The 26,752-nt window shown below is 46.4% G+C and overlaps 1 protein-coding gene across 7 annotated transcripts in view; it reads left to right on the top strand.

Moving 5' to 3' along the window:
• DNAH9 (dynein axonemal heavy chain 9) overlaps positions 1-26,752 on the top strand; it is a gene marked incomplete at its 5' end in the record, with an annotated part of 196,372 nt that overhangs the window by 14,227 nt on the left and 155,393 nt on the right. For 6 of the 7 annotated variants that reach the window (XM_082775013.1, XM_082775014.1, XM_082775018.1 and 3 more), the window contains 16 exons: positions 534-684; positions 2,780-2,894; positions 4,815-4,883; positions 6,125-6,251; positions 8,720-8,975; positions 10,022-10,263; positions 11,960-12,095; positions 13,358-13,554; positions 13,636-14,060; positions 16,079-16,301; positions 17,700-17,866; positions 18,214-19,084; positions 20,959-21,089; positions 22,232-22,358; positions 25,329-25,481; positions 26,234-26,359. In XM_082775013.1, the coding sequence (XP_082631139.1) occupies positions 534-684; positions 2,780-2,894; positions 4,815-4,883; positions 6,125-6,251; positions 8,720-8,975; positions 10,022-10,263; positions 11,960-12,095; positions 13,358-13,554; positions 13,636-14,060; positions 16,079-16,301; positions 17,700-17,866; positions 18,214-19,084; positions 20,959-21,089; positions 22,232-22,358; positions 25,329-25,481; positions 26,234-26,359 (3,516 nt within the window). Of the gene's footprint in view, positions 1-533; positions 685-2,779; positions 2,895-4,814; positions 4,884-6,124; positions 6,252-8,719; positions 8,976-10,021; positions 10,264-11,959; positions 12,096-12,578; positions 12,717-13,357; positions 13,555-13,635; positions 14,061-16,078; positions 16,302-17,699; positions 17,867-18,213; positions 19,085-20,958; positions 21,090-22,231; positions 22,359-25,328; positions 25,482-26,233; positions 26,360-26,752 lie in introns of those variants that run through there. The other variant, XM_082775019.1, reaches the window with a different exon arrangement.

Raw genomic sequence — 26,752 nt, 5'->3', positions numbered from 1 at the left:
CCTCATGGCCCTCCTCTGGACTCACTCTAATAGGTCCGTGCCCTTCTTATACTGGGGGCTCCAGAGCTGAATGCAGTAGTACACAGGTGTATTTCAGATTTCAGTTCTGGAAGCTCAGGTTTTCTAGAAATAAGGCTATTTTATTTACCAATGAATCAATCTTGCAGAAAAACTAAATGGGTATTTTCTGAAAAACCTTAATGTAAGTGTTTGTTGAAACAATTGTAGAAAATGATGGTATTTATCCTCAGGTTATTTTTGAGAAAATAAAAAATTTTGAAGTGTTTGAAAAATGACAATTGGGATATGGTTCACCTGCAGAGAAAATGTGAGCTCTGTAATAAGGGGAGAGCTATCTGGAAAGAATAGAGTAAAGAAAAGAGAGAATAGGTAAAGAAAAGAAATTCCCCTTCCCATGTGCCCCCTTGTTGCACATTAGTGAAGCACTTGGGTTAGTGAGGAAGTCCCAGTGGATTTCTCTGCAGAAATCAGGGTTGTGATTGTTTTCCCCCTGCTTTCTTTTCCTTGCACAGTTGCTGTACATGTATGGGAGCCTTTTGGAGCGGCCAGTAATCGCTGCAGATACTGCTGACAAATACTCTGTCCTCATTAGCATGTTCAACAGTGCTTTGAATGATGCTAGTTTGATCTACTCCAGGCACATCCAGGCAGAGCTGGAGCTCGGTGAGTAAATTTGATTATATAGATAATTGGATTTAGATGAATTTTTTGGGGAAAATAATCTGTATTTTCTAGGGAAACCAGAAAACCACTGCAAAAATTTTCAGCTGCTACATCTCCTGGTGGAAATGGAAATGCCTGGGAAATCTCTGTTCTTAGTATTAAAGCAAATAGTCTGTTGGGGGGCAGGAATATCCTTTTGTATGTGTATACATGGTATGTAGCTCAGGGTGAAGATACCTGCTGTGTTTTTCCCCTAGCAAGGGTGTGACAGGAGTTTTCTCTCCACATTTATGTGCTGCCTTTAACACTCCATGGGGCTTGAAAACCCACTCATGTGCTCCACAATGTGAATTTACAGTGTTTCCCTTGCAATACTGTAAATACAAAGTATGCAAGTGGGAGTTCGTAACCAAAGGTTTAATCAACCTTCTCCAGGTTTAGTATTTCCCATGTGTGCTGTAACAGGAGTGAATGGGTAGGGTTCTATTAGATTATGCATGGATTTTTGAGTAACAAACCATTCACTCAACTCAGAAAGCTTGTACAGGAAGCAGACAAGATCCAGAAGAGGCAACATTGGTGGAATTAGCACAGGTTAACAAAAGGAATGAGGAGATTAATTTAAGGGGGGTGTGGTGCAATTGCCTAAAGTAACTAGGAAAATAAAACTGACATTCACATTTTAAAGAAAATTTACAGCATTGAAGAGGCTTTCAGGGTAGGGCGTAGCTGCATTACCTGAGCGTTCCCTAGGCTTCCAACCTTAGATGCTATCGTGATGGGGGAACCTGGTGTGCTAGCTCTGAGGAACAGTACGGAGCATAGAGTGGAGTGGAGACACCATGGCTAGGCTCCGTACCAGGTGGGGACTCAATTGTTCTTGTGCACACCGAGACTGATAAGCTTCACTTTTTGCTACCCTGAGCCAAGGACCTGTCATGTTTTGACAAATGCTGTACCCTAGTGTACTTTTGCTCATTATAATATCATTATAATACCAAAACACACCTCCATCTCTAAAGCTACCTTCCTCCAAGGTGCGACCACCCCTCACTGAGCATGCGCCCTGAATTTCTCGAAGCCTATACCTTTAAATAGAAATGGGAAAACTTTTCACCAATCATAACTAAGATATGCTTGACTAGAGGCACTTAAGCTCCACCTAAGAGATAGAAAATAATATAAATTGGACTAAGAGAGAGGGGATGTCAGGGAAGATACCATCGCTAGGGGAGATACCATCCTGAGGGAATACACCATCCTGAGGACCTCCTGACTCCTGGGATCATTCGACAGGCTGAGGCTCTCTTTTCCCCCCATTGGGATGCCTTTGCGTGAGATTTTGGTTATACCGTGTGTCTCCGCAGAAACTTGGAAATCTCTATGGAGTTTTTGAGCCTTTTTAACACGTTAATTTCCAGGCTGCACACCTGTGTATTTCATGCATGCTAGCTTGCTTTTGCAGACCGTAACTATCACTGGCAATCCAAACCTGTGTACCTGTTGCTGTAATAAATTGTGCACTGTTCCTAGCCATGATAGTTCTCACTGAACGCAACTAGAGTAAGGGTGGTTATATGTTATTGGTGAATCCGTGACCGTGCTAATTTAGTGAATCTGACCAGACCCATAATAGTTACTGCATTATTGGGGAATCTGTGATTGTGATAGTTCAGTACCTGGAATCTGACCAGACCTGTAACAGTTAATTGGCTACACCCCTTCACACGACAGGGTGTTAAGTGGATGTGAGACAAGATGGTCAGAACTAGCTCCTGGTCAGAAATCCCTAAATCAGTGGTTGGGGGGAGCAGGTAATGCATCCCAGGCAAAGGATGCCTCTGTATCAGCTCCATTTCTAATGTTTACTGGGCTTCTCAATTGATTGGAGACATTCCCAGGTCCTTATTCAAGGTCCAGAGGCACTAGGAGTCCTTTCCTGGTCGCAGACCTGCATCAGTGGATGAGATGCTGGGATTTAAGGGAGCAAGCTGGGAAGTCAGCATGGTTTTACGTAGATGAGTTGCTTTTCATTCATCTTTGAGGTTACAAATGCAGTATTTAGACAAATATCATTTCAATCTGCCCCCCCCAGGATCCCCTCCTGTGCACAAGAACATGCCGGTGGTAGCTGGAGCGCTGGGCTGGGCTCGGGAGCTGAGAGCACGAATCCAGGCACAGTTTGGTTGCTTCCGGCACATCACGCATCCGTGCGTGTCTGGCTAAGTCTTTTATGACCATCTTGATACCTTTTCTCTAATCAATCTGATTTTCTTTCTGTGTTGAATGTTATTCGATGGTTATAGCTGAAATATTTCTTGGTCAAAGAGGTGTGAAATGATAGTACCGGCACTTTTCAACTTCCCTACAATCTTTTTTTAAGGAACTCATTAACTGGATTTGTTTGGAAGTGGTTAAGAGGCACAGTGGGGTATTACGTGGACTTTTCGGCTTTCAGGCATAGTTCTAGGTTACAATTGAAAGACATATTGGAACCTTTTCCCCAGCAACCCCACTGCATGTGTGTTCCAGCACCTCCTTGGGAACAATCCAGTCCTGGGCTTCCAGCTCTGATTCTGGGATTGCCCAAGCTGTGAAGCGCCTTTGCTTGGTTGCTCAACTGGTGCTGGGCTGGACTCTTTTAAGATAGGCCGAAAGAGCTGAGTTTCAAGTTGGTGAATGCGTGAGGACGTGACCTGGGCACTGGCAGAAGACAACTTGCTCAGTGTTAAACAAGGGAGAAATCTCCCAAGACCTAGGAAAGAAACTAGTGCTGGGATATTTTTCACCCGAATGTTTGTTCTTGTGGGTCTTCTTGGAGAAATGTGACCCCACACTTGCATCTGCCAGCTACCACACCTGATGACACCACCTGTAGATTTAAACATTGATGAGACAGCATATAAAAGTGCCATAAGCAAAACAGTGTCGGACATAGGAAAACTGAAGACACCCCAGGGACTGAACCTTGTGGCTCACAGCAATAGCTTTGCTTGTGCTAGAGGTGATTCTGAGTAAATGGATCCACTTTTTTTTTTTTTAACGTGCTTGACCCAAATAAGCCATGTCCATTAATGTCCAATATTTGCAGCCTTCTCTCACTGTGTGCTGCCATTATGTAAGTGTCTTTAACTGCACTGTTATTCTGCAATAATACAGACATCAATGCAATGAGATAGGTCCTTGGACCATCCTCAGCACAGAGCCCAGGTTATCACATCCTGTTTGAATCTGAATAGCAAATTTCGCAAACCACGAAGAAGGACCCAGACCTGCATTTTTCATTAATTTTCTTCCCTCTGTTTAGAGCAGTTAATAACATGCGTGCAGCAGGAGTGACATGATTCTGTTTCCTGCAATACAACTTGGAGAAGGATTCAAACAGAAGAAAGATATTTTTGCTGGGGCTTGATCACTGCTTGTCCAGTGGTGACCTCTTGAGCTCTTCCTGTGCTTTCAGCTGAACTTGCAGTAGACAGAAAGTGTCCTTTGAGCTCACTGGGAGTTTGCTAGGTTTTAAGCTGATTTAGTTTTTGTCAAAATATTCTCCAAAATCAGCAACTATTTTCAGGAATGTTGGAAATTGTGGGTGAACCTGTAGAAAAATTCTTAAAATAATTACTTTGACTGGTTGCCTCCCTTGGTTTGGAGGCATCTGTACAGCCTAGGTAGTGTGGCTAGTGTCCTGACTCCTACGCTGTGGGATGTCTCTGCTCTTCCTCGCTCCTGTGGTTTATGGGACACAAATCTTTAAACTCAAAAAGTGCTGTTTGATAAACAGGGGTTGCCATACTCTGTGTAAGCCCAGTATGTGAAGCTGGGAGCATTGGATATGTTCAAGAGGCCAGTGTTCCTCCAGTAGTATTGATCTCTTCTTCCTCCCTGTATGTGGTTCCTATTTTGCAGATTGCCATACAAACACACGAGAGAGGCTGCCCAAGCCCCAGTGCACTCTTTGTGCAGCAAATTGATTTTTGGTGATATGATGGGGTGAAATGCAATGTCCCCAGTCTGCCCTACAAATTGAAGGGTGATCTCGGGGAGGGGGTGGATACAGACTGCAGTCTTACAGAGCTAAACACACGTTTCCATGGGCAAAGTAACGCTGAGCTTTTTTGTTGTGCTACCAGCTGCCTGGACTCTGCTGAAGGAAGAAGGGTGATAGAAAAGTATGAAGAAATACTCCAGCTGCTTGACAGGTAAGGGGTGGTGCAGGCCAGGCTGTAGCTGTATGAAACAATGTTCTCTAACCCACCTCCCAGCATGTTTGCAAGCCCAAGGCCTGGGATGTCCCTTTCTAAGTCAGAAGAGGTCTTCTGATGAGAGAGGAGGAGGAATCTTTTTGCTATATGCCACAGTCTTTCTGTGATGTCTTGCAACGTAAAACTTTATTGGAAAGAATGGGTTCCGTGCAGCCTAGCATTGGTCCAAGATTCTGCTGGGTGTAGAAGCTGCTGTGGTAGAAAACTGCAGTTCACTGGAAGTCTGAGCTGCTTGTGCCCATTCCCAGCATGTATCCACACTGGCTGTAATACATATTTTCCACAACTCTAAGTAGATTTATTGTCCCTCACTTAGTGACTTTAATTTTGACATTAAATCTGGACTGATCACTTTGAGCTTTCCCTTGGGATGAGACCACCTCCCCAGTGAGGACACATCTCTGCAGGGCCTGCTGTCTGTCAGCAGTGAAGAGAGCTGAGACACCTGACCCCTGGGGAACACCAGGCAGGTGGAAGCAGCTCTGTTCCTAATGATCACAATAAGGAAAAAAAAAAAAAAAAAAAAAGCTGGGGGGAAGGAAAAAAAAAAAGCTGATAGTTGTGGTGCAGCCTTTCAGAAAGGGAGATCCTGGGTGACTTCACCAGAGGTGCTTTCTGGGTGACATTTCCCAGAGCACTCAGGTGACAACGTGATTCAGAAGGGACTTTGTTGTTTGGGTGGTTGGTACTGTACAAGTCATGCAAGGAAGCAGGACCTAGTTTCAGTCCCCAGAAGTGTCACTGATTTCAAAAAGTGCTGCATTTCCATGAGGCTGATGGTCTCCTTCTCTAAGAGAAATGAGATCAACTGCATCCACCCCCCAGGATTTGTATGGTTTGAGGCACCTGTCCTGCATAGACACTTGGGAAATGCCCAGTAGTTGTTTATCTGTTAGGTTAAAATATCTAACTTCAGGCCAAATGAGCAAGTATATCTCCCAATCTGTTAAAAGTGGTACTTAGGTGTTTATCCTCCTGACTTGACTCTGTCACTGGTTTGGGGTATTTGTCTTTGGAATCAAGTTAATTGTGGGAATGGTGTGGATGAGTTTTCCCATCCTGCATGTTCTTCAGCCCTCAGAAATGGACTTTCATTTAATTATACACACATCCTGTGGGCTCAGTAGCTATATGGTGGATTTTTTATTTTTATTTTTTTTACTTTTTTTCCCCTACAGGTATCAGGAAAAGCAGTATGTAGACTGGTCCCAGACGGTCTCTGAAAAATCACAGTACAACCTCGCTCAACCACTCATCCGACGAGATCCAGAAACCAAACTGATCGCAGTCAATTTTGATCCCCAGGTAAAAACTGCTGCCAGCTACCATTCCTGCCTGTCTGTGGGCATGTCTTCCTGCTGTGCAGTTTTTTTCTCAGTGTACCCCGTCATGTAAGTGAGATCTGGTGGGATTGGCATCAGATCTGTTCTGCTGACATTTGTGGAGTCTCTTCTATGATAAGTAACATGATTTTACCATCCTCTTTGTGGGCTCTATCTCCTGATAAATTATCAGGATTAAGATATAAACAGGGCAAATTCTAGTGACAACCAGTCACAGAAAGTCCCAGAGTACCCAATGTTTAACTGGTGTTGGTATCTTCAGATGAGACTTGCTACTGGTTTGGAGACTGTTGGAGCATCATCTACAGAGGAGGGTTCATGTTATGTGTATGTGAACTCTGGGTTTCCTGGACAGGTATAAAATACCCCATGAAGGATTTATTTTGTTACTGCAGTATTGTGCCTGTTGGTTTTCCTTTATTGCAGTGCATGAGGCTTAGAATAGATTTAAGATCTTTTCTCTGTCCCCTAGGGTTTCTCAAAACCCTGTCTTGAGCTCAGGTAGGATGGACCTTTTCCAGGGCAGATACCAGTATTGGACTAAGAGCCTCTGGGGCCTGGTGGGAGCCAGGATCTGTGAAATGTAAAAATGCCATTTAATGGGGAGAGGTGGAATCTTAGGGACTAGGGACATGTTGGCATCAAAAACTTCTGTTTCCTGGGGTATGCTGCAGTTAAAATGTTTAGGTTTTACAGCTCATTCAAGCTTTGCCCTTAGCCAAAGGATTTGTCTTTTTCCTTGGAAGCTCCATGCTAAGGTGGGAGCCAAATGGCCTCAGGGGATATTTTCCAACCTGGTGAGAGGATTTGGAGCCTGTGATGTGCTGAGTATGCCTGCTCTCAGCCCTTGTGGCAGTCTTTGAGTGTTTCTGCACTGCTCTTCTCATCTTTTCACACTGAGAACTGTCCAGTGCCCCAGATGTCTGTTTAGCTGCCCCTTCATCCCCTTCAGAATAGATGTGAGCACCTCATTTTGCCTAGAAGAATGTATTTTCCACCCCTTCAGTGTGGAAGAGTCTTCCAGAACTTGCCTTCAACGGAGGAAGGAGAGTGAGGAGAAGACAACTCCAGCCCCATGGTGGGGAAGTCCCAGACCTTCCAGTACAAAGAAGAAAGGAGGAGAACTTGGCTGCATCTCTCTTGCCATCTTGTTCCCTCAGCCCCCTCTGTTTCCCTTTCCTCCCGCTCCATTCTCATTCAGCCCCCTTTCCAGAGTGCCCTCTGCACCCTTCTTCATCCCTGCTTTCCTTCTTCTCATTGCATCTGTTGTTACTTTGGTACTGAAGATGCTCTAAGTGTATTATGAATTCACTTCCCAGGAAGTGTGCTGTCCATTTGTCTTGGCCAGTTCTGTTGGGTGTCACATTTTGGCTAATGTAAGATGGTGCTGGGGAGATTTCAGGAACCCCTTCCTGCCCCTGGGGTCACCCAGGGCAGTGACTCCTGGCTGTTCAGTCCATGGATTTATGGCTTCACCTTCTTCTGTTTATATCTGCAGCTTCCCAGTTTTCCTGTCTGAAATTAGGGCAGGGAATTGGGACTAAAGGGCACTACTAGAATGGGATCAGAGGGTGATTTCTTTCCCATGCCTTCAAAGGAAGGGATGACACAATCTGCCAACCTAACAAGAGAGTGATTTTTAGAGAGCTGCCCCCCAAGCTCAGCCACAGTCAGGAGTGGTCCTCACCCTGGATGCTGCCTGTACAACATGCCAAATTTTTGTCGCCCTCTCAACATGTGCAGTTCCAGGAGCACTTTACCAATAAACTGAATGAAGATTTTTAGTCTTAAAAGTGATATATCATGCTGGAAGATCTCACTGTTCTTTTTGTTGCAAGAATACATTTATACTGGGTTTATAATTTAATAAACCCTCTTAGTGTAGCCCATCACTATTCAAACATGCAGTGGCACTGAGTGCTTTTGGTTGGGCTAGGAGAGGTCAGCAGCAGAAGGCTTTGCTGGAAGGTGGACACACTGAAACAGGAGTCGCTGGGTTTGGGCCATGGTATTTGTTTATATTTTAAAGCCAGTCAGTCCCAGCCAAAAAAACAGAACCAGAGTCTGGTCCATCTTATCTTTTTCTAAGATAACTGTTTGCTAAGCTCTGCTCACAGACAAAATATCCCTGAAAGACTATTGATGAGCATGGCTGAGAGATTCAGAGTTCATCATGGCTTTTAGAGGCTGCATGGCTTTGCTTGCCTGGTTGTTAGCAAAGCTGTCTGTCTTTGGCAGGAAAGAAAATCAGAGGCAGAGATCAAAGGAAGACAAACAGTACAGATTATGAGGTGTCTGGGTGCTTTTCAGAGCATGCAGATTTGTGAACAAAACAATAGAAAAATCCTAAAACATTCAGAAATGATTGAAGAGCGTCTGCCAGTTAAATGGGGAGGATTGTCTTGTGTTCAGCTCTGTCTTGTTTTCCAGCTGTTTTCAGTGCTGAGGGAGGTGAGCTACCTGTCCGGCAGCCAGATGGGAGACATCCCACTAACAGCTGCAGCAATCTATTCCTCCAAGGAATTGTACCGACAGATGGTGGCCAACTTGGAGCTGATGGCAAACAGATACAACAAGATCCTGAAGACAGTCCTGGAGGTTGAGTACCCTTTAATACAGGGGGAGCTGCAGGATATTGACCTGAGGCTGAAAGAGGCAGAGGAAACACTGAACTGGAAGATGGAGGGTGAGCTAGCTGTGTGTTAGGGAACATGAGTACCCTTGGGTCTCATCACATTCTTCCATGCGCCCAACATCTGTCACCTGGTTCCCAGCTGCAGTTCCCAGCATGGCAGCAGAACCAGTGCTGGGGAGATGAAGGGCAGCGCCCTGCTTACCTGCTGTTTTTCTGTCGCCTTGCTCTGCTGGGGTTGTGGGTGGGATTCTACTCCCTTCAGGTTCAGTCTAGAGAGGACCAAATTTGGGTTTGTAAGAGCTTGCAAGGCTGAGATTGAAACCTCTGCTTCCTGTTTGTGCTGGCCACCCTGTGCCAGCCCAGGCAGCCCTTGTGTGGCTGCATGCCTGTGTACCCAAGGTGCTGCTTTCTCCCAGTCGTGCAGGGAGTGGAACCAATGGTCCAGCCATTTGGCACTGGGGTTGGCTTGTCCCAGTAAGGGGCAGGGCCACCTAGATAACTTTTCCTGAAGGCTGAAATACTGCAGCTGCAGGTCCATGCAGCTGCATGACTATGGCATGATTTAACCAGTGTTCTTGCTTGATCAGTTTTAACTGCAAAGCAGAACAGAGGAAGACAATTTGTTTCCTTTTGGTGAAAGCAAACTGCTCACTGGTGGAATATATATTTCTGTCATCAGGCTTGTGGTATGAACAAGTGTCTTCCCTTGGGAACATGCAAAGCAGAAGACCTTATGCTGAAGAATCTTAACCAGGGAGCTCTATTGCACAACACAGATAGAGGGATTTTCCTACCCTAAGTTCTCTGCATCTAAACGCAACCCTCACTGGTGCCTGGGACCGTGCTGTGGGTGCAAGGTCCCTACTCTAGTGATGGTGACAGGATTGCACAGCCTGGTGACTGTGCTGTGCCTTATTGAGGTAGGACAGAGCTGGCAGCAGCCTGGAGCAGGGAGTTGCTCTGTCAGTTGTGATGGTAAGTCCTGCATTAATGATGGGTAAGAAATACACGAGACCATAGGCCAAAAAGTCTAATGGTGTGTGAAAAGTTGTACCAGCAGCTCTGAAAACGCACTCAGTCATTTCATTTCTGGCCAGGTGTGTGGGATCACATCTATGTGGTGATGGATGCTGTCCATGACCTTGAGCGGAGGACACAGAAAGCCAAAAACAATGTTGAGGAAATCCAGACCATCGTGCGATCATGGGGGTCACCCATATTTGAGAGGAAAGATGGTAAAAAGGAGTCACTGCTGAACCTGGATGACTGTAAGGATCGTCTGGAAAAGCGCTACGGCCTGGTCCGAGAGTCAGGGCTAAGGATTCATTCACTGCTGAAGGTGAGGGGTGGGTGTGATCCCCAGGGGTTTGTTGTCTCATTACAGTCTCTGTGTCTCTCTCTGCTCTGTTGAAATTGTCCAGACCTATTTCAACTTAAAATTAACTCTCAACTCCTTTGCAAGATTTAGCCGGTGTTAATTAACAACAGTATTGATGAGTGAGCTGGTGTGACTGGATGGTGTGGTAGTGCTGACTGGGCACTGCTGGAGACCCAGTTCAGGGCAGGAACAATAGCAGCTGCAGCCCAGTGAACAAGCCCTAGCTCTCGTGGAGCCGCTAGAGGGGAGTCACGCATCAGGCTTTGGGATCCCAGTCAGAGGACAAATCTCCCTCCAAAATATATACCTGAAAATACAAAGGCAGCTGGCTGCAGCTGACCTTTCAGTTTCAGAATTGTTTTCCCACTGAGGGAGCAGGAGGTTATGCTGACAATCCAGGGAAAAGCTAAGTGACGGGAGAAAAGCTGCTACCCAAAATCGTGTGGTTTTCCAGCGACACTGCCATTGCTGAGTCTTCTTTGGAGTGCAGGAGAAACCCCAAAGCTCTGCTTCTCACCTGCCTGGTGTGATGTGCTTTGCAAGTTGGGCACAGCACTTTGGCTGAGAGGCCCTCTCCTGAGGGTCATCATCTGGCCTTGGACTCTGGAGAGAGCTGGCTGACCCTCCCTGGGACACCAAGCCCTTGCTGCTCACTGTGCCTTGCTGTCTGCAGTCAGTCCTGGGCCTCTCACACCCTTATCTTTGCAGTCAGCTGGGGCAAGGATTTTGTTCTGCTGCCACTCCTGTAACAGGCTCAGACCCCTCCACCTACCACCCATAAGATGAGGACACCTCCTTTGGGGGGGGACAAGGAGGGCATGGGCTTGTGGTGATGGCAGGAGGGCAGGCGTCACTCACATGGTGGCACCGCCAGAACTGTTTGCAGGGGCAGGAGAAGCAACAGTGAGGATATGGCAGGGCAGGGGACCTGATCACAGCAGAACCTGGGAGGCTGCTGAGATGGGTAGGGAAGTGGGTACACAGCCTGGCCCCGTGGGGATGTAAGGAGGAAACCCTGGGGGGATGGGTCTCTGCTGTGACCCAGAAAACCCTGAGTTTCCTGGCTCAACTGGATGAAGGGAGCACAGTGGTCTGAGGAGGGAGGTTGTTGGCAAACCCTTTGTCTTCTGCTCCCAACCTTTCCCTGTTTTTGAGGTTTTTAAAGAAACCCTTTCTTGAACTTAAAAGCTCTGTGGTCTTCTCAAGATGGCTGTTTGTAGGGCAGAGGTGTAAACAGTCTGCCGTGAAGGCCTGGTCCACTCAAGGTAACAAAGAGATGCCCAGAGCTGGATTTTCACGCACTGAAATGAGCCTGTTAGACCCTTGAGCACTCTCTGCCTCAGGTGTGCAAAGCAGCCTTGACCTCTGGGACTTCAAAGGAGGAGGAAAATATGTTGCAGAGCTGCTAAGTCTCTTCTGCACTGAGTTTGTTTTTACCTTCAGTTATTTAATTTGTTTCAGGTTACAAAGCAGTCTGTGGCAGAAGTAAGTAGTCATCTGTCTAGTCAGATGTTAGTAGTAACATCTGTCTGGTTTCCAGTCCGTCCATGAGGCCAGTATCCACGTGCTTACTGGCACTTGTCCACAGCTGTGAGCAGCTCTCTTGTAGGACAGACTCAGCCCTTCTGTGTTTGAAGGTGTCTTCGTCTTCTTCCAGGAAAATCAGAGCCTCTTAACTGCAGACCCAGCATCTGATGTCTGGAAGGCCTATGTGGATTATGTGGATGAGATAGTCCTGGACGGATTCTTTACTGCCATTGAATGCTCACTGAAGTATCTCCTGGAAAATACAGGTAACTGATGGTCCCTCTCCTCTGGTCATGGTGCTGTGGTCTTGCCTAAGGGAGGTTTCTTGCTTTTCTTTGCAATGGGAGCAATGCAGTTTGTGGCTGGGGTCAGTGGGTTGTGCTGGAGGGGAAGGGAAGCGATGGCTTTTCTGTCTGTCTCTGTTGGGATTGCAGCATTTTGAATCCTTTGTGCACAGCAGAGGTGGGTTGCACTGAATGGAGCTGGAGGAAGAAGCATTGCAGAAGTCAGGTCTCTATTACTTGTTTCTATTCTGCACTCTCCCTTGTGTCTAGGAGTTGCTCTTTTCTTCCTGAGTTTTTACTGTGCCTCTTGTACTGTCAATAGCAAGCACTGGGGCAGCCTCCAGACAGGGTGGGTCTCCTGGTCACAGGGGGGAGGGATGGAGAGGACAATGCACCATTTGCAGGGATTGGACAGACAAAATCGAGGATTCATCCCAAGTCTGTACTACCAGCTTGGACATCACCCATCTCCTGCCTTCCTATGCACAAGGCATCAGGGTTTTACCATCTTCCACTTGTGGACAGTCTTATGAGCTGGTTCTGCTAATGAAAGGCATGGAAGAAAAACTCAGTCTTCCAGCATCAGTCCAGTGAAGAGAAGAGGTGGGTTCAGGAGTCAGCTGTATCAGATCTCCTGCCTAAGGCCACTGTGGAGGTATGCTAACTCTGCTGTGAGCAGCTTGTGTTTGGCTAAATCACATCCCAGAAATGCTTCCCTCTTGGATGTGAAGACACACTGAGTTGGAGAATTGAATCAAGTTCGTCACCAACATGCACATAATTTCACATTTGAATTTGGCTTCAGTTTCCTGTTACTGTGGGTTTTTTTCATGCCTTTTTCCAATAAACTAAAGTGCCTCTTGGGTTTCTGATGTTTTTCTCCTTTGCAAGTACTTATGCACTGTAATTGTTCAGCTCTCAAACTCCCTTTTGATTAGCTGAAGAGCCTGGTCTCTTTAAGGCTTCACTCCAAAACATTTTTTCCAGTTCATAAATCATTTTTGTCTAATCTGTTCTCCAGTCTGATCTCCTGTAGGTACTAGAACATCAGCTAGTTTGCCAGCATCTCCTCTGGGCTGTTTGCAGGCATAATGTCACAGGACCCAGTGAGCAGGTGTCTACAATCACATCTGCCTGTGTGCTGATGGAGCACACTGTGTGCTTTGTGGTGGATGTTAGTGGTGGCCCAAGATCATTTTTGTCTGCTTGTAAAAGATGCTGATGTCTCTGGTCTTCCTTACCAGATCCCAAGGCAGGACTTGCTCCTGTGTTTGAGGTGCAGCTGGATTTAGTGATCCCAGATGTGATTTTTCGTCCCTCCCTGGACCCTGGCACAAATGATGGCTTCTATGACATGGTGGAAGGTCTTCTCAATGACATCTACCGGATCTCATCGCTGGTGCCCAGGCTGGCCAAGCACAGTGGCTTCCCCCACTACCAGGTCTGGTGGCTGTGGAGCTCCCTTGTGCCTTGTGACAGCACGGAGGCACTGCTGTCACTGAGCTCTCCTCTTCTCTCCTAGGCTGACATGGAGGACATGGCTGATCTGGCTGACATGCGCCATGACCTGATGGGACGCGTGCAAGCTGTGATGGCAGCCTGCTGCAATTACCGTAATGCCTTTGACCACTACTCTTACCTCTACAGTGATGACAGAAAGGAGTTCTTCCGCCAGTTCCTTCTCTACGGACACATCCTCACTGCTGTAGAAATTGAGGCTCATGCAGAGGATGGGGTCCCTGAGACACCTCCCACGCTTCAGCAATTCAAAGAGCAGATTGACTCCTATGAGAAGATTTACGAAGAGGTGAATCACATTGAGCCCATCAGCATCTTCCAGAGCTGGTTAAAAGTCGATGCTCGACCTATCAAGGCATCCTTGCTGAATGTAATAAAAAGGTGGAGTTTGGTATTCAAGCAGCATCTAATTGACCATGTCACACACAGGTAAAAGCTGTTCCTGCCTCCCCTCCCCAGGACCTGCGCTGATTGAACCGGGTGTCTCTTGTCTTGACCGGGCTTTATCATTTCACGCTGATAACAAATACAGGAGCAAGGGTAGGGGGCCCATACTGTATACAAAATTCATCACATCCCCTGCATCTTCTGTCCCCTGGTCTCTGCTGGGTACTGAGTGGGTAAAAGTGAAAGAGTTATGTGGACTTGGTACCATTAACATCCCACAGGCAGACTCTCCTGGGACGTACTGTGTGGTTTTAGGTAGTATGTCTGTTTATCCATTTCTCTTGATCCAGCCTATCTAATCTAGTAGTCATGGGGAGATAGTTTGAAAGTCACAAAAAAGGGGGAGCTTTGGAAGCAAGATTGAAAGTAATGGTTTCCTTGGTCTGAATAGCTGCTCTGTTACATCTTTGTGCCAGATGATGCATCAGGTGATATATCTGAGTAGCTGCAACTGAAGGATACCATAGGTCTTGGATTACTTACAAAGAATTATTTACCGACATGTGTAGTAGTAAAGATTGTTGCATTTGGTGGATGGTATGACCTCTTCTGTTGTGGTGGTTTCATCCTGAAGGATAGCTAAACACCACTCTCTCCCTCCTCAAAGGAAGAGGGAGATAAAAATACAATGGAAAAGGGCTCAGGCATTGAAATAAGAACAGGGAGTTTGCTCACCAATTACCATTATGGGCAAAACAGACTCAACATAGGCAGATTAATAAAATTTATTATCTAATTACTAACAAGCTAGAGTAGTGTGAAACTACAAGCAAACTACAAACACCTTCCCCCCATCCACGCTCTTCTACATACTCTTCCTGGGCAGTGCAGATGAACGGGGAATTGGGGCTGCAGTCAGTCCATGACATTTTGTCTGTGCTGCTGCTTCATCCTCTCTCTGCCCCTGCTCCACGCGGGGTCCCTCCCACAGGATGCCGTCCTTCCCGAACTGAGCCTGTGGGAGCTGCCCACAGGCAGCAGCACTTCAAGAACTGCTCCCACATGGCTCTGTACCATGGGGTCCATCCCCCAGGAGCAAACTGCTCCAGTATGGGTCCCCCACGGGTGGGTGGCAGCTCCCGCCAGACCCCCTGCTCCTGCGTGGGTTCCTCTCCATGGCTGCAGCTCCAGCCTGGGGCCTACTCCTGTGGGGGCTCTCCATGGGCCGCAGCCTCCTCCAGGCCACATCCACCTGCTCCACCAGGGGCTCTTCTACCCACGGGGGGGCTGCAGCGTGGAGATCTGCTCCATGTGGGACCCATGGGCTGCAGGGGGACAGCCTGCTCCACCAGGGGCCTCTCCACAGGCCGAGGGGGAACTGCTGCTGCGTGTCTGGAGCGTCTCCTGCATTCCTGCTGCACTGACCTTGTGGGCTGCAAGGCTTGTTCTCACATTGCTGACTCCTCACTCTCCCAGCTGCTGTTGTGCAGCAGTTGTTTTTTTTCCCCTTTCTTCAGTCTGCACTCCCAGAAGCCCAACCAACGTCGCTCATGGCTCAGCTCTTACCAGTGGCAGGTCCCTTTGGAGCCGGCTGGAGCTGGCTCTAATCTGACGTGGGGCAGCTGCTGGGCTCTGCTGACAGAGGCCCCCCCTGCAGTCTCCCTGCTATATAACTCTTGCCATGTAATCCCAGTACAAATGTTCTTTTCAGGACCACGATTCCGAAAGGTAATTTCTATGCAAAGAGCATTTATGTAACTTTAAAAATAAGCAATTAGGGGTTCTTGCTAAGAATCTTTGACTCAGCAGTTTAGTCTTTATTAGGTGAAGAATGTAAGGATACATATTCACCCAGCAACATCCACAGAATTTAAGCAGGCACTTAAAATGTTTAGAGAACAGAAGAGTGGCTGTGCTAGGAAAGACCAACGATCCAGGAGCCCATCATGTCTCTGCTGACTATGCCCATTAGTGGATGAAATTAATAACTGGGTGTAACTGGTGTGGAAGCTTTCCCGAACTCCCCTTCATTGTGTGTTTTCCTGCTTTGTATTACATAGCTTGAATAACCTTGAAGAGTTCATAAAAATTGCCGATAAAGGGTTGAGCAAAAAGGTTGAAAAAGGAGATTATGATGGCTTGGTGGAGATTATGGGTCATCTCATGGCTGTTAAAGAAAGGCACAGTGTCACTGATGCCATGTTTGAACCCCTGAAGCAAACCATCGAACTGCTGAAGACTTATGAGCAACAGCTGCCAGAGGAAGTCTATAAGCAATTAGAGGTGGGTAAAAACTTGTGGTGGACACGCAAATTTGCCAAGGAGCAGATGTCAAAGACCTTGTGAGTCTGAGGAATATTGCAGGAATATTTAAGACCCCATTCCCAGTCATTAGAGGGCCTCAGTGGATAGTGTTTTGCTGTTGTGGGATGTGCCTTAATAGCTCTACATTTTGGAGTTATATTGAGATTTTCTTTTAAAGCAGAGATTAAGCCTTTTGTTATGTATGAAAAACATAGAATTGCCTGCTCCAACTCCCAGCGATTACTTTTGAAAAAATTAATGCATTTTCAAATACATCTGTTAATTAGGTTGAATTATAATTATTTTTAAATAAGCCAATTCTTGGCAACTGTGGAGATGGGGAGGATAATGTTGGCAGAGGAGTTGTGTTCTCAGAGGACTTAAGTCTTCCACTGGATCTGCAGCACCAAATCTTCTTGACTCAGAGGACATAACCAGGAACAGGTTCTGGAAGTATTTTGACACATTTCCAGATCTGGCTCTGATGAATTAGTTTTCTTTTGGGAATTCCTTTTGCGTCAGTGAAGAGGACTGTGAGATGGGGGATGAGTGCTGGGAAACACTCAAGACAATGTTATAGTACAGAAGTGCACAGGTACATGCTGATAGATACCCTGTAGTCACTGAGTGCTGTGCGCAGAGGGGTCTGGGCAGGATCCAAGAATGAAAGCAGGGCCTTTATGGGAGATGTTGCTGCCTTGTGCACCTGTGCAGCAAAGGCTCCTGTTCTCTGCTGCAGGCTTGGATGGCAGCTGGGGGGTTTAGCAATTCCCTGGTTTTCTGCTTTTCCCTCCAGATGCAGGTGATAAAAAAATAATTTTATTTTTTTTCTGTCAAGTGCCAGCAACATGTAGCTGAGTGCCTGATTTGCTTCCATATGTGGTGGGACAAACAAAGGGAGGTTCTTCTCAGTACTGCTCCCTCCGTGGCTAGGGACACAGATGAGCTGGAGCTGGTAGTCTGGATGAGAAGGACAAGGAAGCAGCTAGCCATGTGTGCCCTGCCTTGTTCATGTGGCTCACCCATAGTGGTTTCTGCTGAGGCTTGAATGCAAAGTGCCAGAAGAAGACCCCTTTGGAGGGACTAGCCACTCCATGGCTATCTCTGCTGCCTCAGAGCTGCTTCCAGGTTATTTTACTTCTTTCCATAGTGTTGGTGGGTCTCTGTTAGTCTTCTCATCTGTGATCCAGAACTAAAAGAAACCCAAAGTCTTTGCTGTTGGCTGCAGACCCAGGAAAGAAACCAGTCCTATTTAGTACTGGTTTTATACACACAAGTTGGAGGGATTTGCCCCAGAGTTCTGCTTCTTAAACAGATCAGATATGTCTTCTATCAGGTTTCGAATACATCCTACCAGCATTTAAATTTTGCTTGCAGGAGCTGCCAGAAAAATGGAACAATATAAAGAAGCTGGCAATAGCTGTGAAGCAGCATGTGGCTCCTTTGCAGGCAAACGAAATGACAGTTCTGCGCAAGAGCTGTGCAGTGTTTGATGTTGAGCAGCACAGATTCAGAGAGCGATTTCGGAAAGAAGCACCATTCAGGTACAGGCAAATTCTAACACCACAGAAGCCCCAAGGAAAAAAGCTTGATGGGTCATCTGTGAGTGTCCTGAGGACACGTGTTGTAGCCTTTGCATACATTTCCTAGCTTCTCACAGTGTTGTATCTGTTATGCCTGGGGTTTTGTGTTGCTGGGAACACTGTCCAGAGTTAGCAAAAGATTGGATTTAGATGCTGAGTGTGCAATACTGCTTTAAGGTGGCATCAGTACCGGCATGTAGAAGCACCATCAGCGTGTGCTACAGATGTTTCATCTCAGCTTTGTCTCTTGGAGGCACCCTTTGTTTAATGTTTTCTTTAGAAGTTGTTACAATAACATTTATTTTTAGGTTTGACACCAAAAAGCCTTATCAACTGCTGGATGCAAAGAACATTGAGATTAAACAAATGGAGTCAGCCATGACCTCGATATATGAATCAGCTGGTCTGTTTGAAGTCGTGGTGCCAGATTATAAACAACTGAAGCAGTGCAGAAAGGAGATACATCTTCTCAAAGAGCTCTGGGATGTGATCTCTGTTGTGAATACTAGCCTTGATGACTGGCAGAGCACCAAATGGGTGGATATTAATGTGGAAAACATGGATCTTGAATGCAGAAAGTTTGCAAGAGAGATTCGGAATTTGGATAAGGAAATGAGGGCATGGGATGCTTTCACTGGGCTGGACAGCAGGGTGAAGAACATGCTGATGGCTTTAAAAGCTGTGGCAGAACTTCAAAATCCCGCTATTAGAGAGAGACACTGGGATCAACTGATGCAGGTGACAGGCGTGAAGTTTGTGATGGACTCAGACACCACGCTGGCTGATCTCCTGAAGCTCAACCTGCATAACTTTGAGGATGAGGTTCGTGGAATTGTGGACAAAGCAGTGAGAGAAATGAGTATGGAGAAGGTCCTGAAGGAGCTAAAAATGACATGGAGCACCATGGAGTTTCAGTATGAGCCTCACTCACGGACAAATGTTCCATTGCTGAAGTCAAATGAGGAACTCATTGAAACTTTAGAAGATAACCAGGTGCAGCTGCAGAATTTAATGACATCCAAATATATTGCTTTTTTCTTGGAGGAAGTGTCTGCATGGCAGAGGAAGCTGTCTACTGCGGACTCTGCCATTTCTCTCTGGTTTGAAGTACAGCGTACATGGTGTCACTTGGAGAGCATATTCATAGGCTCAGAAGATATACGGACGCAGCTTCCCGAGGTAAGAAAGCCCAAGTCTCATTTCTTCCCTTTGTAAGGGGTTGAAGGAGATCCTCCACTGCGTGAAATGGGGTTGTCTATAATGCTGCATTCCCCAAAGTGGGACTTTTCTCCTGCCGCCTCCCTGTTTCCAGAGACTCCTGTAGTGCTGCAGGAGTTTCCCTAGTGCTGCCTGGGGATGTTTTCTTATTGCGTGTTGTGCCTAAGCCATATGGAGAAGCTGATTTTCTTCTCTCCACTGCTGTGTAGCAAACACGGAGTTACTTGAGACTGAGTGCAAGGCTGCTGGCTTTGTTCAGTGCTGCAGGCAGGTTCCCTGTTTGCTTGAGGAGAGGGGACTGGGGTAATGATGCAAATGTTGCGAGTCCTCAAAACAGAGCTGAACCAAGCAGCTCTGGCAGCGTCCCCTTCCATGCCTTTAGCGATGGCACAGGGGGCAGCAGCTGTTCTCTCTCCCTCTCCTGCTTCAGCAGCCGGTCATTTCCTTGGAGGTGTCTTTAGGAGTCCATCTTCTAGCCTTATACCAGGTTCCTTTGATTATTGAGAAAATCCTCCAGGCTGTTTTTTGGCCCTGCTGGACCACTTGCATCCATGCTGAGGGATCTGCCTTTGAGTGAGCTGCAGGTTACCATGTTCCCACTGTCTCCATCCGTGTACACTGTCAGGTCTTGGCTGTAGCCCAGAGACTGCAGCCTAAGGCAGGGTGTGCACAGCCCAGTGACACCCTGATAATGGGTCTCCATCCCTTTGCCCTGGTCTGCATGGAATGTCCCTCTCACTGCTTTGGGTGCACTGTGCTTACTGGGTGGTATAGACAGGTCCTAAAAATCAGAGCCATGAAGGCTGTACCATGTGTCAGCAAGCTGTTAATATCCAACAGCTTTCTGATGATATGTATGAAATTGCTTCACGATTTAAATCTGCATCCTACTGGGCAGCTGTCTGCAACTCAATACCCACCTGGCTAGTGGCATGGGTCAGCAGCCTCTTCCCTTCTCTAGAAGAAAGGGTGAAACTTGGTGTTTCTGGAGGCTGAACACCCTCAGGGTGCACCCGGGGCTGGGGGACAATGTGCCAGCGAGCACAGGATGCGTGTCTGGAGCCTCCTGTGTGGCTTGTGTGGAGGGTTCAACCCTCCAGCCAGGACTTTGCTACCATGGCTGAACACAGGTTAGCATGGAAGTGCTACCAAGAAAGGTTGGAGTTCTTTTGTGGCCTGATTTGGGAGAAAGGGAAGAGCAGAATCATTTTGAACATAGCTTTACTTATTCTTCATTGTTTAACTCCAAAAATTCAGGCACTAGGCATCGAGCATATTTGCAAGTGTGTTCCTCTGCTGCCAGCATGGGGTTTCCATGGCCCTGCTCAAGGCAAGGAAGGGCTCTGCTCTGCAAGAGTCACCATCTCCATTTCAGGGGTGGGCAGTGGGGCTCCTGCACTGTGCCAGGAGGGGAAGAGTAAACGTCCACGAAGTCAGTAGCCTTTCCCTTGAGGCAGGGTCTCTTGCTGCTATGGCCAGGGAAGCTTGATATATTATCTGAACATATGAGAAGAACCATTATGAGCAGACATTCAAAGGGGAATTCAACCCCATGAAAATGGTTGATCCTAAGCACTGACTTCTGCACAGCCACTTGATCCACGACCCCCTTGGGATATAGCGACAAGAAGGAGAATGTCTGATCGGAGGCTTGTTTTGGGTACATGAGTGGAAGATCCCTTCTGAAATGGTGGAGGGGACCCTTTCTGCACTGGGCAAGAGGGACTCTGAAGAGAATCTCTCCCTTCAGCGCAAAGACAGTACCTAGAGGATGGTGTCTTTTAACATAAAATTTGTGTTTTACCATGAATATGTCCTTCTGCGTTGCTTTTTAGGACTCCAAACGCTTTGAAGGTATTGATGTTGATTTTAAAGAACTGGCCTATGAAGCTCAGAAAACCCCAAATGTAGTTGAGGCCACTAATAAACCAGGTCTGTCCCAACAACTGGAGGACGTTCAGAGTAGGTAGGTAGAACTTTGGTCCCAGGTTTTTGTCAGAGACTGGGATCAGCTCTAATAGGTTAATTTAACCTGTGCTCTGAGGCTTTCTTCTTAGACTGTGCCGCGTCGTTTGCATTCACAAGTCACAGCACTTCTGATCTTTCTTGAGTCCTTTTATTTGTGATTCATCACACTGAAGCCCCCATAGTGGAGTCTGGCTTTGTGTACATGCAAATTCTCATCCGTATTGATGAGAAGCGTATTGATTTGCACACATACAAAGGTAGGCATACAGCAGGTTTGAATAACACATGGCCTTTACTGCCACCCCAAAAACAGTGTCTTAAATATCTGCTTAGCAGTCCAGGCAGGAATATCTGCAGCAGAGCTGAGCCCATGTTCTTTAATTTACAAAATTATCTCTGCATGTATACCCTTGGCACATGGTATAGCTAGACTCCCTGAGAAATACCTTACTGTCCTGAGATGGATATGCTTCTCACTTAACATATGAGCTAGTCTGCCTGGAACACACTGAAAGCTTAATATGATAGCTATTTTGTCGGTAATAACTACCCTCTTAAAACAAAGGTTTTTCTTTTTTAATCAGATAAAGTCAGTGCTCCTCACAGAAAACTAGCTGCATGTTATTTATGAAGTTTGTAAGCTCCGCAGCAGTTTAGCATGTAAACACTGAAAGATTTATTTTAGGTTGGAGCGAACAAATTTTCTTTCAGGCTTCATGAATACAAAAAGCTGACTAGGTTTGAATAAGACTTTAAAATACAGCTTGTTAGAATAAAAGCAGTTATAGAGACTTTTATCCCAGTGTGAAATCACCTGTGGAAATTAGGAGCTTGTCTAAAACAGCAAGTCAGACTGCAAACGCTTTCCAGCTTCTTCCACTTCTGTTTTTGCTTTTTTGTGAGGCTCCTCTGGCTCCTAGGCTGTTTGACTGTTGGTAGCATGGAGAGGTCTGTGAGTTTCCAGGTGCTATGATGTCCTGTTAAGGAAGTGCTTTAGAGGACCAGGCCACAGGTTCAGCTCATGTCTGCATTCCTCCATGGGAGGGGAGAATCTGCTTGATAACCTAAACTGCAGTATGAAATACGAAGGGATATTTATCTGCCTGTCCTGGGTTTTATTCATCTGCTTTGTTTCTTCAGGCTGTCTCTGTGTGAGAAGGCTTTGGCTGAATATTTGGACATGAAGAGGTTGGCCTTTCCCAGATTTTACTTCATTTCTTCTGCGGATTTATTGGATATTCTTTCCAATGGCACCAACCCGCAGCTGGTAAGCCTTGCTCTGTGTCGCCTTTGCATTTTCCAACTGCCAGTAGTGTTACAGTGGAAGACACCATCCTGGAACTCTCTTGTAGCTTATCCTTTGAGTGCTTTTCCTAACCCTGGCTCACTTGTTTAATAATTATTTCACAGCTAGCTGTCATCTGTCATATAAGGCATAAAGCTGTACGAGAATGTCCAAAGGAGGGCTACGAAGATGATGAGGGGTCTAGAGGGGAAGATGTATGAGGAGCGGCTGAAGTCCCTGGGTTTGTTCAGTGCAGAGCAGGCTGAGAGGAGGCCTCATGGCAGCCTGCAGCTCCCTCACAGGGAGCGGAGGGGACAGGAACAGGACCCGAGGGAACGGCATGGAGCTGGGACAGGGAGGACAGTAGTTGGACTTAATGCTTCTGTGTCCCTCCCAGCTCAGGATATTCTGTGATTGTCTGAAAGTCAATGCACACTGCGTTGTCTGATGTAGCCCTGGTGATACTTGTGGGTTGTTCTGAAAGCACTGCACACAGCAGAGCTTGTTGATGTTTCTGATGGTGCAAAACTGTTGTTTTTGTTTGTGCTGGGATACGGTTAGCTTAGAAGAAACCCTTGTTCTTGAAGATCTCAGCCAAAACTTGTTGCTGACCTTGGACTTTGAACCTGGGATGCCACCCTTCAACTGCTGTTGAAAGAGCTGCAGACTGGGCATTCAGACGTGGAAATGTTGACAGCTAACGCCATCCTGGAGAGGTCCCTTTTTCAGGCTGAAAAGGCATTTGCTATTCAGCCACTTCTTCCTTTCCCGGGTGCAAAGGCCTTTTGGGGTGTCCTCATTAGAGGTGAAGGGAAGAGCATGAAACCAAAGAGGCAAGACAGCTGGTGGCTGAACAGTGAGTGGCCATGGCCAAGGCCAGCAAATAGAACTCCTGGGTTGCTGTCCATACCTGCATGCCTCTGGGCTCAGGTGTAGTGTCTGACCTCCTGTGCTGGAGTTCTGGTCTTTCTGACCAAGGCAGCTTACCTCCTCCAGCCTGAAGGATGCAGCCATGGGGATGCTGCCTGAATGCCAGGTATGGGGAAATCACTTGCAGTGCACCATTCCTCCTGTCAAACTTTGGTTTCTGGATCAGCCTGTGGAATAACTTCTTGTAACCTTAGGAAATGACCTGACTGTGTTCTTGCCAGCATTCCCCAGATAAGCACAGACTCCTCCTCTCCCACAGTGGGCATAATTCAGAGGATTCAGTCCCGAGAAGACCTGCATAAGTTTTTCCATACAGAGTGTAGTGATGTTAGGGTTAATTATTAGTGCTATGGGAGCCACTGTCAGGAAGCTTCAGCTACTTTGTCTGGTAGTGCTGTGTTCTGTCTGGCCTTGCTTGGGACGCATTATTTGTCCCAAGCTTGGTTTATCAAACTGATCAAAATATTTGCAGCAAATGAAGAGTGTTGGATACAAAATAAATACTTTATTCCATCCTTCAGTAGTGGATAATCTCACCTTCTCTATGCTTTCCATCTAATTAGGAATATGAATGTATGCACAGAGCAGGGGTCTGTACATGCATTTGGAAATGTTGCTGTTTTTCACTAGCCTTTACCACTGCTTATTATCTGCCTCTGCTGCTGGGTAATTTCAGCCCTCAGAGCATTACAAATACATAGTTGATTGATGCTTAAAATGGAGAGGAAAATAAAAATGCAGGAAACAAAAGATACTATGTCAAAATGCTCCATGGGGTAAGAAGAAATTCCTGGTGTTTTCTCTGTTATTTGAATCTATTTGCAATAACATCAAAGTAAATGTCAAGTAGGATCATACATGGATACATTCTCAGCCTTTCCACTGTAGTTTCAAAGTCTGATCGTTCCTAAAGGAGGATTAAATACATAATGCTATTATTCTCTTGAACTGGATATTGAACTTGCGTGGATTCAGGTGTATTCAGGGCTGCTTTGGCAGGATTATAGCAAGTACTGGAGTATGTCCGAAGCTGTGCAGACTGGCCCATATGGGAGTGCATAGTGGGGATGTGTGAGCAGAAATTTCTAGATGTAAGAAAAGTTTTCTGTGGTTTATTTAAGATTTGAAAGGAGAGATGTTTATCTTGGGAGTTAGTGAGTGGCAGCTTCTTCCTGGAAGTAATCAGTAGTCAGGATTTGTCCCTGCTTGAAAATGCATAAGAAGAATACTGAGATATGTCAGCCTGCAGGTTGTAAGAGGGAGTGCTGTAATTTTTTGTGAGTCAGGGAGTCAGAATTAAATGGATAAGTCCACCCATCTTTCTCTGAAAGCATTGGCACATTAGGCTTCAGCACACCAGGCATCTCAGGCTGTTCTCATCTCATCCCACCTGTGGGAGTTTGCCTGGGCTCCATCTCCCCATCCCTGGCTGTCCTTGAGAGAGGCATCTCCTCTCTGGGACTGCTTTGTGGGCTGACCCTTGCTGGGAGAACAACAGCCCTAGGAGAAGCCTGCCTTTGTTGGCAGTGGTGTGTGACATGCAGCGATTTACTTTGGTAGTGATCTGGAAGAAGTGCTGGTGATCTGCTCAGCTCTCAGAAGGCAAGTGCTGATGCTGAGAGCCTACAGCAGCAATTCTGGCCCCTCCCTGCTGACTTTTCAAACTTAACCAGGTGTGAACAGAACAGGGTTCAATTATTCTTTTCCTTCTGGAAGAGCTCTTTTGGTCAAAATGGGGATTTCCTAAAAGGTGTGGGCTGAATGGGATATTTCTCAGTGGAAAAATGTGTTTTATTAAGGCATGTCTGCTTACTAAATCAAGGAGAAATAGATGTAGATGTTAGGAGGAACAAGAGGCTTGTGACCCTGGCCATGCATGAAAAGTTGTGGTCCTACCGAGACATCCAACAGCATGCTTTTTGAGTATGACTCTGCTTGTAAAGTGTGTATGATGATGGCCATTCTGCTTGTCCCGTCTTGATCACTTTATACAATTCTTTCAATTATACATTCTTTTTGCAGGTACAACGTCATCTTTCCAAACTCTTTGACAACCTGGCCAAGATGAAATTCCAGATGGACTCTGAGCAAAAGCCAACCAAGATTGGCCTGGGAATGTACAGCAGAGAGGAGGAATATGTCAGCTTCAGCGGACACTGTGACTGCAGCGGGCAGGTCAGAAGGAAACCTTGTGCATCAGAACTGTCTGGTGGGGTCTGCTCTCCCACCCCTTATTTGGACTTCTGTCACCAAGATGGGGTAGAGCTTCAGTACTCTTCCTTTGTGAGACAAAGGCTGGAAGAGGTGGTTGTGTAACTTTACTCCTTCTTACTCCACAGCCTCACTGTGGTTAGGTTTTCACTGAAGTAAGGCATAGGCATTGCAGTCCACAGTCATATGAAATTTAAGAATCCCATTATTGCTCAGCTAATGTGTTCCTGCAGTTGCACCTTTCTGCATGGACTGTTACAGGAAGCTGGAGTGTGTATCAGTCACTGAACTCCACAGAGATGGAGCTTGCTGAATTTATACTATCTTCTCTGGGAGGACTTAGTCTTTGAAATACTAATTTCAGAAGAAATCTTGTTTGCTAGTTCAGCAGCAGCTTTTTCTGCTGCTGGGAGATTGTGCCCACGTCCTAGGTGTGATTCTTTTCATGGCCTGGAGGTGGAACATGCTGTTCCACTCATCGGTGGAGTTCATTTCGGTTTCTTCTATAGCTGGAGTTCAAGTAAAATCTGCCTGTCATTGTTAGAGTCTACACATGCCAATCCTGTAGTAATGGAATCATTTAAGTCAACTGAGTCTGAATGAGGCTGAGGGATGGCTAACTCAAGAGTTGAGATGCTTGTGCCATTCTGTATCTTCACTAATTGCCAAAAATGCTTAAAAGCAGATGTGTTACTGTGATTTTATCTCGTCTCCAGGTTGAGGTCTGGCTGAATCACGTACTGGACAGCATGAGGGCTACAGTTAGAGACGAGATGACAGAAGCTGTATCAGCTTATGAGGAGAAGCCAAGGGAACAGTGGCTCTTTGACTACCCTGCCCAGGTATCTGCTGCTGTTCACCTCTTCTCAGGCTGGTGCATGGGAAAGGCAGCTCTGGGCTTCCCCTTCAGTCCTGCCCTTCCCATCTTAAAGAAATGTCTTCTAGCTGTGAGTGGGGGGTGTTCCTGGTGTCCACTGTGCTGTCCAGGAGGGATGGAGGTTAAGTTGTCCTTTATCCTGTCAATCTCCTGATGGATTTTCCAGGCTGATCCCCATGCAGGTAAAATACACATTTGGTTGGGTTACATATCTCATGGGCTTGAGCAGTGGCTATTTCACCCTGTGAGTCAAAGAGAAGTTTATATGCCCAGCGAAGGAAAAAGGTGCAACAGGAAAATGAATCGTGAGGTCTAATGAGAGGAAAGAGCTACTCACTTGCACCTTTGGCAGCCTCGT

This window comes from Aythya marila, assembly GCF_965140915.1.
Source record: "Aythya marila genome assembly, chromosome: 18".
NCBI lineage: Eukaryota > Metazoa > Chordata > Aves > Anseriformes > Anatidae > Aythya > Aythya marila.
This window is presented reverse-complemented; position numbering and strand designations above follow the sequence as displayed.